The 14,963-nt window shown below is 32.8% G+C and overlaps 1 protein-coding gene across 1 annotated transcript; it reads left to right on the top strand.

Moving 5' to 3' along the window:
- Window positions 1–866: 866 nt before the first annotated feature.
- On the top strand, window positions 867–10,179 carry LOC115959092. The gene is made up of 3 exons (XM_031077396.1): window positions 867–1,180; window positions 1,282–1,359; window positions 9,813–10,179. Exons 1-3 carry the CDS (start codon window positions 1,067–1,069, stop codon window positions 9,822–9,824), a joined length of 204 nt encoding a protein of 67 aa, XP_030933256.1. The 5' UTR covers window positions 867–1,066; the 3' UTR covers window positions 9,825–10,179.
- Window positions 10,180–14,963: the final 4,784 nt, after the last annotated feature.

A 14,963-nucleotide genomic window follows, 5' to 3' on the forward strand; every position in this document is an offset into this window, starting at 1 on the left:
TTGTCAATAGCTTTATAGCTAAATTGTTACTTTATAACATTTCCAATAAACACTTCTCTCTATTTCTCATAAGTCTAAGCAAACCGACGCTAATGACAAACAAGTAGAAGACATTAAGAGCCCGTTTAGGATGTGATTATTTGCTTCAGCTTATTTGAGTTTTTAGCTTATTTTGGTATTATTCATATGTCTTATTACACTTTTTAATACTATTCATGAATTTTATTGTATTATTCAGCTAACTTTTAACTTTTTTTTTCTACACTTTTAGTAAAAAGTTTTTAATTTTAACTAAATAAGTTATTCCCAACAGACCTTAGAACCAATTGGATTAATGTTCATGGGTAAACCAATGCAATATATATTTATTTTAATTAATTGATTAGTTTGAGGTGATATTTTATGATTACTATTAGGGATGTTTGCGGTGTGGTTCGATGTCGTTTTGGGCCATTTTTAGCACCACATTTTACGGTGTTTTTTGGCCGAAACATCACTGCACTGTACCTTAGTTTGCAGTCATATGTGTGGTGCAGTGCAGTCAGATGTAGTGTACAAGGTGTGTTTTGGACTAATATACTTTTCAACATGTTATGTTCAAGTACTAGTTTACTATTAATAACAATGACAATAGGGCAGAAGAAGTTTGTTTCAAAAACAATAAAACATATATTTTTTATTTTTATTTTTTTTATTTCTTGTGTTGATTAGAAAACTGAGTCACATACTTATAAATAAAAAATAAATAAATAAATAAACACTGAGTTACACATTTGCGTACGTGGTATTGTTTCATTGGTTGAGATAATTTCTCAAATTTCAGACAGTCTTGTTAAAAAAAGAAAGGAAAAAAAGAAAAAGAGAAAAACTCCTGCAAAACAAAACAAAAGAGATTAGAATGGGCCTCATTCGGCTGTAGACAGTAGACTGCACTTAGGGCCATTAAATTAATCGTCTTCTTCAATCTCTCTCATTCTGTTATTTGAAAAAACAAAAGCAAAGGAAAAGCAAAGCAAAGCCAAGGAAAAAAAAAAAAAAAAAAAAGAAAAACTAGGAGGAGAAGAAGATGATAAGGACTCGATTGGTGTGGTTGGGTCTAGGATTTTCAGTTACAGGAGCCGCAATTTCCCAGTTCATCTGGAGAGACTTGTGGGTTGATCGCTATGCTCTTCTCTCTGATGTAAGTAGTACTACTGACCCACTAACCATCACACACCCTTATCAATTATATTCAACTCTAAGTGGGTGTTTTTGTTTTTTTTGTTTTTTTTTTTGGGGTAGGCGAAAGAACTTGATGCTCTGCAAGCCAGAGTGTCGGAGCTTGAGTCACTCTCTTATCCCAAATCAAATCCGGGTCAGGTAATTTTTTCTACTGTTTATTACTTTTGAACTTGTATATCAATTTTTCCTTATCTGGGTTTTCATTAAAATTTTATTTTATTTAAGTTAAATATAAAAAGGATAGAACTTTCATCCAAACTAGTTTGAAAGAAAGTTCAAATGAGCATAAGTAGTCATGCAATTTTGTTTAAATGACTTTAGTATCTGTTTGGTACAACTTATTTTTACAGCCTTTTGAAAATGCGGTTGTTTGAAAAGAAAAAAAAAAAATTTGTATGTAAAAAGAGTGAATGTAGCTTGAACAAGTGCGGTTTGATAACGTGTTAGTACTAAACAGGCACTTAATGCTTCGTCTCACTAGAATTTGATGTGGACGATTTTATGAATCACAACATAAAGCCCTGACCAATTACATTTTTATTATTGAGCTCTTTGTTTTACAATGTACCCATTAAATGGTATATGTAGTTGGCTAATCCTAGACTAACTGTAAGGTTGCAGTAGTATAGTTAGGATTATGTGTACAATTAGGACTGTAACTCTTGGTATTTTTCAACGAGGGTAATACAATGAATCTGGACCCCAAAGTTGTATCTCTAACAATGTTTGTGGAAATTTAACTTGGTATTGAGAGTATGGTTTTAGTTAGGGTAGAATGGGCGGACTTAATAAATGTCATCAACCCTAATTAGTTGAAGAAGGATCCCTACACCAACCCTAAAGGCTTAGTTGATTTGAGGTTTTGTGATTTCATTTTCATTGTCAATTATTGCATTTGCTTCAATAGAGTGGTTTCACAATAACCATTCTGTTTAGCATGCTTGTTGCAGTTCTAATTCTATGGAGTAAATGCCTATGAATGTGCACAGTTAAGGATATGAATTGTTGCTTCAATATGAAAAGAAATGAATGAAGTTGGCCAGCATACTTCATATGAAAAAATTTGGCTAAGATGAAATGGTGACGTAGTCGCAAACGTTGGGTTATTTGATTGCATCCTTTAAAGTTCATAGGAGCATACTATCACCTTGTTAAGATCATGAAATTGTGCTATGGATGATCGTTTTTCTGTAATTAGACAGAAATATTTATATTTTATTGCATTGTGCTTCAGTTAGTGAAGCCTCAACCCTTAGGATATCACCATTGGTACCCAGTTTGAGATTTTTTAGTAACATCATCATGTCATTATCATACTCGAACCCAATTAGCTTTAATATCAAGACTGTAACTCAATACTTCTAAGTTGCAATAATGACACATAATCAGCTCCAAGAATTTTATAATTTATCATAATATCAGTAAACTCTGTCTATGTTTCTGTTTAGTGTTGAATATTTGTTCATAGCTGTTCCCAAACCTAGAAAAGGGAGTAAGGTTCCGGTAGGTTGATGGACAACAAAGAATTTAGGCTTTTTTATGGCCAAGAGCTCTAGTTTGACTGGCACCTCCTCCCTTTGCAAGTGCTAGGTGGAGGGTAAGGTCATGGATTTAATACCCAATGGGTGCTTGTGTAACTTACCTGTCAAAAAAATTTTAGTCACCTTATTGTGAATGTATCCACTAGAATTTCAATTATGGGGGTAACAAAGAGTATGAATTTTTGTAGTTTTCTTATTGGGACTAAGGCTTGGTTGTCATTTTTGAGTTATTATAACGCGAGTAGGTTTATAATCACAGTTGAAATAATTCGAATATTTTAATATCCACTTCAAAGCACCATATCTTTGAAAGGCAATGTAAATGCAAGTGTGTATGTTGTCTAGGTTATCAAAAATAATTAAATTGTGAGTTTTCATGTTGGGTTTAATTTTACTTGTTAAATCACTTTCATGTTTCTGTGTAATTGATTCTTTGACCTGATGCTTAACATTTGATCCCAGGATTCTAAAATTTATCAAATTCATGTTCTCTAATTTCCTGTATTCTACGTATTGATAATATACACAGTTTTTGAATCCAAGTTCCTTGCAATGTTGGTCAAACTTTCACTGCCTAATAGTATGCATGATTTTGTCCAATGTCATTTGGAATATAGCGTGAATAATAGATTTCTAGCAGTGTAATGCTATGATAGATCATCCTCTTATTAGCTCTCTAGAAATATATTCAAAAGCAACTGCCTGACAAGAGCAGAATTGCAAGAGATAAGGCAGTGTTGCATCAAGAGACATGATTGGTGATTGTGTAGAATGACAAAAGACCTTTTGTAAGGGAAAGGGAAAATTAAAAAGGCAGGGAAGGTGGGGGGGATGGGGGAGAGTAAAACACAATTATTGACACATTATCAGTCTTATTCTCTATATTGACATGGTCCTCCCTTTTTCAATGTGGAGTCAATGCAATGGCAAAGAATAGGGGCACCACCAAATGAGGAAGATCATTAGAACACAAAATAAATTATTACTGTTATATTTATTCTATGCAGCCATGGAAGATTTATTGTTAAAGGTTGAGTTATAAATATTATAGGGTTAAAATGGTTTTAATTTTACAAGTTATTGTTAGTTTGTAATCGGTGGCAGAACTGTAAGCTCTGCAATTCCTGTGAGTTTAGGTTATTTTGGTAAATTAGGAAGTCTAGAATTATTGAGTAGATTCTAACTATCTTATTTTTATTTCCTTTGTGTAATTAGACTTTTATTACCGTATTAGGTTTTTATTGTACTAGTCTAAGTAGGAGTCCTAATGCTCCTTGTACGAGAAAGAGTCCTTACATATTTGTGCTCAAAGTACTCACAATGGATTGAGAGTTGATTACTACCTTCCTTTTCTTTTCTGTCACTCCGTTACTCTTCGTGTTTTCACAGTTGCTGTTCACAGCTTGTGGACAAATTCAATCTCAATTTATTCTCTTGTTTGTAACCCTAAATTAAACATTTTCCCTTCCCTACCAAACCCTAGTCTTTCTTGGACCCGAAATTTCTTCTAAAGTTAAATGCTAAACCCACAAATTCTCCACAGGCAAACATAGATAGATTCCTCCAATCTTTCCTATGTGTACCTTTTAGCGGCAAATCCAATTCCAAAATAAGATCTTAAAATTCCATCATTGTTGATGTAAACCCATTGCATCTAGATCTTTCTCTCAAAAACTGAATCACAATAAAATTCCTAGCTAAACAACTTCCATTTGTCAAACGCTTCTCACAATTCCTACTGCAAACCAACTCTCAGTTTATTGTCATTTGAGCCGTAAACTACATTTAATGCTCATAAAAAACAATCTTCACCATTAGGGTACAAACAAAAGACTGAGAAAACCCCTATCGCAACTTCTATCTTCTCAACCACTCTCTTATCCCACGTTAAAAGAACACACTCAGCAGCCCCAACTGCTGCATGAGCCTTTCATTCCACACAAGGACTGCTTCATGAGCCCCTGTGGTTTATTTTTGTCAGACCACAATCCACATCCCCCTTTCATTCCATCAACAATCTTCGCACCACTAATTTCTTATCTAGATTATTCACCCCTGTACAATTCATGAAATCAACCTCAGCTTCATTTTGGACAAAGCAACAGCCTAGGGATCTTAGGGGCTCTTCTACTGCCACCCTCCCTCCAAGCACCATAGTTAACAGAGGACACTAGGCTTCACAACTGCCTTTTGCCTATCACAAGAGCACCTTGCTTGGGGAGCCTCGAAAAAAGCCATCATTTGATCTCAAATTCCTCAATTGAGACATCCATAAATCTACTAAAGCCTTTGACACGTTTTATTAGCCAATCAAATACTTCCTCTCTTTCATTAACATTTAGTGGATCAAATTCATATGGTTCCTAAGAAACAGGTCTGGTTCCTTCCCCTCCCCCAAAATAACTTCACCAAAGGGCACTAATTCACCACCAAGCACATGCGCATAATTGAAATTTTTTCCACTTTGAGCAATATTCTTTCCAACAATTTTTGTTTCATTATACCACTGCACTTCCATCATCAATAAGTCAGAGTGAACAAGTGAAAGCATAACTTTCAAGACCCCACATCCCCATTAACAGGTTCCTCCTTAAAACAACTCACCGCATCTACCTTCAGGACACTAGTCCCCACTTCTGTAGAATTGGGCAAGAAAAAATTTCTTGATTTGGGACCAACACCAAAGTCCCCTTCCTCACATTGCTCACTTAATCAAGCTTCTCACCTTCTACAGATTTCCCACCTTTTTTGCGTCCTCTATATTGGAGTATTACTTTATAAATCCTTGTCTGGAAGCACTTGGGATTTGAAAGGCTGACCTTCTTCATGGGAATTTTCCCTATTCCTTGTTCTGGAATTTCCTTGACACGTAGAGATACTTCTACTTTGTTCTCATCTGAACTATTACTTTCAAACTCCCACTGGATTAAGTTGGTCTCCTATGCCAGTAGTGTAAGCTCTTTAGTTTTTAAGCCCGCTTTTAGTCACTGGTACTGTTGGGTCTTTCAAGACTTCTTTGGCTTCCACTGAGGGTTTTCTTCTTCCCTTTACTATCAAAAATTACATAGAGCATTTTAGTAAAATTTGAATACAAAAAATAAAAATTCCCACTGCTATGATCATGCCTTTTTATTTTTTATTTTTTGATACTCAGATAAATAAGACAAAAATTCAGAAGTTTTAAAACAAAATTGCTGATGTGGCTTAAATCCTGTAGTTCCTGTGATCATCACCTCTGATTACTCCTGTTTTGATACTGTATGGCATGAGACGCAGTGGTCTCTAACAGGCTCTAACACCTTCACCAATGATGCTCCTCCTCCCTTCTTCCAGTAGCAAGCCATATGGTTATACCAGTTAGAACTTCCTAATGTAACATGAGTTTGTCGTCCCCACTGGCTTGTCGACAAACCATTGACCCTCTTCTCTTGGCAATGGCTAGTGTTGAATTTAGACCTGATTTCATTGCCAGAATTCTGGACCTGATTTCATTGCCCAAACCTTTCCTCTAAACTGCAAGCCATCACTGGACAAAAATTGAGTTCACTTCCAACTGAGCTGGTATGCCTTTTGGGATGCAAATATAACAATGTGAGCCTAACGTAGAACTTTGTAAGAAGAAAAATAAAGATTAAACCACTTATCAAAAAAAGAAAAATAAAGATTAAACCTAGGAGTCAAAACCTTGGCTTGCTTGGAGGTAGCACAAACAAAAGAAAAGTACTATAAGTCAACGCCTAGCATGATTGGAGCTGGGACCAGACCATGGAGACAATTTCAATAGAAACTTTAATCATCAAAATAATCTCTCATAATAGGAGTACAATAGTTTGTTTATATAGACTACTGAACCCAAATTCAAATTGACATAGGAAAGGCTACTTATTAAATTACAAAAATAACCTTGAATCTAATAAAATAAACTACTAGGTCCTAATATAAAATACAATTTACCAATAAGAGCACAGGTGATTTGCAAAATATTATAAAACTAAATTAAAATAAATATTTCTATGTGCCTCCCGCATCAGAACAATTCTGAAAATTTAGGAACCTACAGCTGCCATTTTCATGGTGAATAACATTAGTGACCCCTTTACCCATTGCATACATGCTGGAGAACGATTTGATGCTCCAATCCTTTGCTGTCTATTCCACATTACTTGTAAGTTGTAACACATCTCAATCCTTCCAATCCAATCCAAACTGAGCCCATGTATCATCATGCCTCAAGAATCTGATGAGGGTCAATTCTAAAACCTTTAACTTGGACCTCGAACGTCTTCAAATCAATCTTGATTAGGATCATGCCAAATTCAGCAGAATAATCAAGGAAGGTTTGAGAGAAAATAAAGCGCAAAATGAATTTGGTGTGGATTGGGTTTGATGTATGGTGTTTCTACTTTCCAGTAAGTTATGTAGTCTATTTAGGCAATTCACACGAATGCCAATGTGGCTATAATGATGGAGAGAGGTTGTTTCATTGGTGGTGTGGGTCAAAAATCAATTGAAAACTTTCTGATTTTCTACAATCTCTTAGCTTTAGTTCTTGAGTTATATGTATTTGTTCATGTTTAGAGTGTTCATCATCGTCAACACAATGTTCTTTTTCAATAAAATTCCTATTACCTATATAAATAAAAAAATCAATAGAAAACTTATTGCCCTAACACTCTATTTTTCCTGGAGAAATGCAGCAGCCATTACCAAGTATATGGTATTAGATTTTAAGTATGTATATAAACCTTTTTAGAATATACTTTTGAATCTTTTTTTTTTTTTTTGATTGGTAACTACACACGAACCTAGGGGTCTTGAACCACAACCTCACAATTTACCCTACTCTTACAAGGGAAGAAGATGCCATTTGAGCTAAAGATCATTGGCATAGGCTAATGTTGTGGTTGAAGTCTTTTCTTACACTTATTCTGTAAATTCAAGTTAACTGAGATGCTCTGGAGTACTAAAATTGTGTGATGCAAATGAACCCTCTTGTGTGATGCATAGGCTTATCCTTCTTTGATTTTTGACAAATTATATATCCTTAAAACCTTGCAAATCTTGATTACTCACCTTTAGATCCCTAACATCCCTATGGCGAAAACCTTAACTCACTTTATTTGCACTTTAAAATAATTTTAGGTAAGTTAAACCAACTTACATTGAGGTTTTTATGGAATAACATTCCTTTCTTAAGGTTTGTATAAATGCAATAGATAAGTCAATGTCGTCCCATGTCATGACTTAATTCCTTAACGGAATAGTCCATTTAAAAAATAAAAATACAAAAGATTCCTACTCATTTATACAAACCTCAAGTGGGAGTGTCATTTTGTCCATAGTTTTGGTATGATATATATATATATATATATATTAAAGGGTAGTTAGGAAGTCATGTATAAAATTATCTGCCACATTTATTCAAACCTCAAGGGGGTGTCATTTTGTTTGTAGTTTGAGGTGGAATGTCATTTGTGAAATCTCAATTTGGTGTAACCAATTATTTATTATTGGTAATATTCAAACTTGAGGGTGAAGAAAAGTTGGAGACAAAGTTTATTTAGGGTGAATGATGGTATTTAAAGGAGAAGTACCACCCACAAATGAGTAAGAAGAGCTTTGCGGCACTTACCAGTATCCATGTTTTGCTTTTTGTAGCCATCACTAACTTGGGGTCACCTTGACTTTAAAGAAATGGAGAGAGAAGAATAATGATGGTTGCATGTGTGAGTGTTTAAATTCTTTTCAAGTCAAGTAATAACTCTTATGACTTTTAATAATGTAGCTTCCGTGTCTTTGGATGGAGTATTTTTTTCCCCACTTTTGTTGATGTGGGCTCTAATCTTGATATGGGAGCGGAGACAAATTTATTTTAAGAGTCAATTGTAATTTTTATTGATTTATAATATTTCCAGGAGTCAAGGATACTTTTGTAATTCTGATTTCTTAAGTCAAAGCAGAATTTGGTTTTAGTCCTATTAGTCTATATATCATGCTCATACAAAGAGTTTACAGTTTGAGTGATAAAATTATTCTTTAGAATTCTCCTTCAATAACTCGATGCTGGTTCTAGGCACCCTAAATGCGGGTTCCTAGGTCTATTATTCAATTTTGTTGTTTCATAAATTTTGGTTGTCTAATGTCAAGTTTAGGTGCTACTCTTCAATCTAATAAAGCATTCCTTGGCACTGTAAACTTTTGCAATCATTTTTCAGAAAATAATGGTAATCTTATAACGAAAGAAGTGGTTAATAAGTGTATTGGTTGTGAAATATACCCGGATCAATGTGTTAATTCACATCTCCATGTTTTAGATGTCCTCCCTTTTAGCATAGTCTGAGTGGTTGGGATATTATGATATGCTTCAATCTTACTGTCCATATCATATGGTTTGTGATTTCTTTTCTTCAACAAGGTATTATTGGAGGTTTAGGCAGATATTAGGACACACGAGCTGTAATTTGGATTGAGATCTAGTACAATATGCAATACCTTCTTAACAGTTCAGATCAAAAGTTAAAAAGTTTATTTTTGATATCAAATCATTGGATCAAGGAAGTTAAAAAGGTAAAAAAGTCTAAAATTAAAAAAAATTGAAAAAGTGGAAATGATGTGAGAGGGATTGCATGGTGCAATAGCTATTGCACCAAATCTCAATCCTTGTAACTTGGTGTAATAAAAGCAAATAGTCAGACATAGTACTAGGTACTTTTGCTTTAGTCCAATCGGAATAAATAATTTTGACAACATTGGACCCGTGGCCATATATTTAAAGAAATAAACTTGTCATTTTTTTGTTATATCATTATCAAGTTTGGTGGAATTTGATCCAACCATTTTGGTCATCAATCTATTCATGGATAGCTCTGTGACTTACGACAATGACTTGTGTTTCTGCTGTCCTTAGATTACCTTGTGTGTTTGTGTGTGTGTGTGTGTGAGAGAGAGAGAGAGAGAGAGAGAGAGATGTTTTAGAATTGTTTTGTTTTATGTTCTCCATTTATTTTTGTAAAAGTGTTCTAATAACTGCATTCTCCTCTGTTTTGGCAGGCTGAAGGCTAGCTTTAAATCATGCTGAGATGATTTTCATACATTCTAGCATGACTTGTTTGTTGGGATTCTTGTGATAAGTTGAAGATTGTTTCTCATGGGAATCTTTATGTACGATAAGAGGTGACCTAGAAATCTTCACATGGCTGTTTTACTATTATCTTTCTGCCTTGGAAAAGTTAAAAGGCTCATGGTTAAAATTTTCTTTGTTGCTGTGCCATTTCCACATACTTTACACTGATTGCTACTATGTTCATCTTCCCTGTTTTGATGAACAACTACAATTACATTTATAAGTGGCGTTTGTTCTGGAGGGGTATGAACAATTTGATGAATCCTTTCAGTGATGCAAGATCCTTATATTCGGCACCCGATGACTACATCTAACTTAAAATTTAAGCTGGTTAAGGGTGTATATATATATATATATTTATATTAGGTTTTTTTTTTTTGTTTTTTCGGGGGGGGGGGGGGGGGGGGTGGTGTTGTAGATTAGGGCGGAATAATCTGAGTGAAGGGCCTGAAAGCTGAGATACAACAAACAGCTAGTAAAGGGAAATAACGGCTTCATATATCTTAATGGTGTGTTTGGATGGTAGGATTTGGACACGTGGATTTGGATATGAGTGATTGAAATTTAAATATTTTGTTTGGACGTTTTAAAAGAAGTCAAAGATTTGCATTTGACAAATCCTCCAAATATTTTAATACTTTTAAAATTATTGAATTTGAAATGGTATCTAAAATCAATTAATTTAAAATCATGGCATTTTAATTATATTAATTTAATATCCAAATCCAAATTTAAATTCAAGTTTTCAACACGACCTAAATATTTTCCACACATCATCACAATCCCACAAGCATAAGTAATGTAAGCGATTAATGATAAGTAATCTCACAAAAAATACTTGTAGACTTATCATCTATGGGGGATTGAACTATTGACCTAATATCAACAAATAGGATTATAGGAAGATGAGTTTTTCATATGTTGTGCATAAATTGTACATCAAACACTTTTACTGAATTGACAAACATTTCATTATTTCAAGATATAATATTTTAGTTCCTCAAAAATAAAATTTAGATTTATTTTTAATTAAAGTCTGCAAATTTATTCTGAATATAATAGGAAAGTATGGATTTAGATCTGGTGTAATACCAATTATTCTACTTCCTCTCACATAAATTTTTATCATTTTTAATTTTTAACTTTAACTTTTTAACTTCTTTTAACTATTTTTCAACTTATTGTATTTAATGGTTGAAACTGAAAATTACCTTTTTCAATTTTTAATCTCAACTATCCATTATTATTGCATCTAGATGTTGCACTTAGAGTACGTTTGGATTGGGCGTTTTCTGCCCAATCCTGCGTTTGCGTTTTTTCGTTTTGCATTTTTTTTTTTTTTTTTTCACGCGTTTTGGGTGTTGCGGCTACTGTTTTTGCACTGTTCAATGAACAGTAGCCACAAACTTTGACTTTTCAAATTTTTTTGGACCAATCACAGTACATCGTGTACTGTTCACGGACCCACAAATTTCACTTTTCAGCAACTTTTTCATTAAAAATGGGTCCCACGATACTATTCACACATTTAAAAATTATTTTGCTACAGTGTTTTTCAGTTTTCAGTTTCAGTTTTCAGTTTTCAGCTGTATCCAAACGCACCCTTAATATCAATCTGAAAAGTATTAACACTTACGTAAATTTACAGCATGTACTGGTGCTTTAAAGCATGTACTGTTGCTATCTAATCCAAAGGACACAATATGATATTTCTCAAAAGTTAAAACGATCTTTACAACGGTCCAATGGGTCACACACGCTATAAATGAAGAGGCCTATTCAAATGCATCCTACTCGTCTCAAACTCTATTTCTTTTCAAATTAATCATATAATTTTTTATAAGTTATTCATTTTATGTTATGGGACCTGTTCCCCACTTCCCCTAACATTGCTGATTGCTTCACCTCTACTCTTTTTCTTTTTTTAATTAAAACTATTGGTTACATCCATCAATCACTACTTATTTAAAAATTCTTTGGCATTTTTCTAAACAATTTCTATAAGAAAGTAATATCATAAATTATGAGTTGTATACTATAAAAAAAACGGTAAGAGATTTTATTAATGCGTGCTTTTAAGATATACATTAATAAACTATTTAAAAAAAATTATGAAAAATATGAAAAATGATTCCCTATTTTTATAGATTTTTTAATTTTTTATAATTTTTTTTTCTAAAATAGATGATTAATATATACCCTAAGAGCATATATTAATTAGACCCTTTAAAATATATAGGTAAGTTAGTATTGGAATTTTTTTTTAGCATACACAGATTTAACGGCTATTTATGTCCTTATTAAATAGCCTCAAGTTTTTGCTCATTTATTTATTTTATCATTTGTCTTTAAATTTTTGGGTCTTGCTTTCTTATTATTATTATTATTATTACTATTATTTATGGAAGCTATCTAAATGATACATCAACATCTAAGACAAAACCAACACTTAGAAGGCAGTGCCTTCAAGGCACAGAACAATGAAAAGTGTTGGGCTAATACTTAGCGATTGATCTTTTGCAATGTGTACTGCTAAAACTAGTTTGATAATCTACTTGTAATGTTTGACTTGGGAAAAAGAACCATTATTTTCATGTCTTTATTGTTCTTAGCAAGAATTAAGGAATATGGACCACAAGCCCACAATCTGAGAGATCTGTGACAGTAATGAAGTCAGACCCCACTTCTCTTTAATGATCTTTCTTTTTTGTGAAAAAAGAAAAAAGAAAAAATTTGTCAATGAAATCATCCTAGCATCACAGTGACATGGGCCATTGTAAACTTACCTTTCAAAAATCAAAGATTTTTTTTTTTTTTTTTTTTTTTTTTTTTTGAGAAACAAAAATCAAAGGTAAGCACCAGTTAATAAAACAAAAGAGAAAATGACCTTCTTTTTTATTGAAATAGTAGGGGCCCTTTAAATTTCAGACCTAGCATATATATATATATATATATATATATATGTCCTTTTAAAACTAATAATCCTAGCCAAAAGAATTAAATTTTGTTTAATGGGTTACGTAAAGGGGATATAATTTTTTTTTCCTATTTCTTTAAACTTCCTTAATGTATGTAAAATCATTCTCAAATCTTTTAATTAATAATAAAATATTTACAAGTTAAGCTAAAAGACAACAATAATCAAATGTCATCCGAGTAGGTTTACCAAAAGATTTGCTGATTCATAAAAAATAAAAAAAGTTTATTGATTATGTAAAGTACACATGATTCATGCCTCGAGAAATTATAGAGTAACCTGGTGGACTACATCATTTGTCCATCACTCCATTAAAAGACTCCCACTTGTTTAAAATTGTTGAGTCAGTAATTAGTTTCCGTTTAAAAAAATTTTCTAACTCAATAATTTTAAACAGATGAAATTTTTTTAATGAAATGGTAGATCACATCACTTGTCCACTATGTGAATCTTATAATTCCTCCTCCCGCAGCCTTTATATTGTTTGTGTAACTATTCATACACATGATTTGTACATAAAGTGCATTAATTATTCAAATGCTAACTCCAAACCAAATGCTTTATTTTCTATAAAAATGGATTTTTAAAACTATTTTACTGTAACAACTTGGGTAAAACCTGCGGGGTAGGGGTGGGAATGGGATAGATTGAGGTAGGGATGGGTTGGAGTATTTTGCCATCTTTAATAAAGTGAAGTATTTTTAGATGTTAAATATAAAAAATATTATAAATAAGATATGTGTAAAATATATACACATACAAGGCTAAGAGGAGTGAGCAAAACCTGTCTCTATTCCGTCTCTTATACAAGACGGAAAAAACTTGCTCAAGACAAAGCAAGGTTGAATGAGTAAGGCAGAAAGGGAAATATTTATAATTTCCACTTATGATATCATTGAATTAAACATAAGAAGGTTATATAAATTCATAAGAGAGAACTCATCAATTTGAACCATTTTAGTTATGCTGAATACCATCATTGATATAATTCTTTTATTAAAAATTGTGATTATAATCTAGATTGAACAATATTTTTTTCAATATTTTACTTTTCCCTAGTTTTTATTTTCATTAAAAAAAATTGTAAAAAGTCAAACTATACTTCTTTTTTGTGGATTACCATTTTATTAGGTTATGTAGAACATGCATTAATTTGTGTCAAAGTGCTTTTCATATTTTTTTAAATATTTGGACGAGAATTCTTTTTGACTCTTTTTACTTGTCATTATCAATCTTCTTATTCTATTTTTTTTAATTCAATAGTTGGACGAGAATTCCACGTTAGAAATATCAAGAAGTGTTAGTTCAACTCAATTTTTTTTATAATTTTTTTGTCCACATTTGAAGGGACGCTCTCAGCCCTAATATGAGAAAAGTGGCAACCAGAAGACTATTTTATCAATGTCTTCCTCTATACACAATTACATATGCTAACACATTGTAGATTGGGTTCACATGTGTAGCTTTAAATATAGACTCAATGGCAGCCGAAGTTCATTCTCCCCTCTTTCTATATGCAAATTGCTAATGGATTGTTTATTAGGTTCACATGCTCAGCTTTTAATGTACACACTCATTGCAGTGATAAAGCGCCGTGTCCCGTGGGCTAGCTAAGGTCAGAGGTCGTAATCAAAACTACACCTTTAGCTAAACCGTCAGTCAAATACTTTCATGTCTTTTTCTCTAATCTGCCACATAGATAAACAGTACCTACCTAAGACAATCCCACCAACTTTTCATCCTCTCAATCATATAAACAACACCCTTCTAGAGCATGGTAAATTGCAATTGTCTATTTTAGGGGTTAAAATGCATTTATCTTTGCTTTTGGCCAACAATATATTGTATATGTAACTTTCCAAGTCTCTCCTAACCGATGCTTTTGAACTCAAAAGGTCAATTAGGAGTTTGAATCTCCTTATATAAAGGTTTAGAATCTTTAGATTGATCTTTCTTTAATTTAAAAAAAAAAAAAATGAGTGTTCAATGTTTTTTGAGCATCGGGTGTGTCTAATCCCTCTTTCACACACACACATTAGATAATTATAGGGTGAAATCTTTTTACTCCAAAACACTGGTTAAAAGTTTTAAATTCATTCTC

Source organism: Quercus lobata, chromosome 9 (assembly GCF_001633185.2).
Source record: "Quercus lobata isolate SW786 chromosome 9, ValleyOak3.0 Primary Assembly, whole genome shotgun sequence".
Lineage (NCBI taxonomy): Eukaryota > Viridiplantae > Streptophyta > Magnoliopsida > Fagales > Fagaceae > Quercus > Quercus lobata.

Coding starts and splice junctions, on each gene's coding strand:
- LOC115959092 (XM_031077396.1), top strand. CDS start 1,067: ATGATAAGGACTCGATTGGTGTGGTTGGGTCTAGGATTTTCAGTTACA. Junction 1,181..1,281: donor GCTATGCTCTTCTCTCTGAT/GTAAGTAGTACT, acceptor TTTTTGGGGTAG/GCGAAAGAACTTGATGCTCT.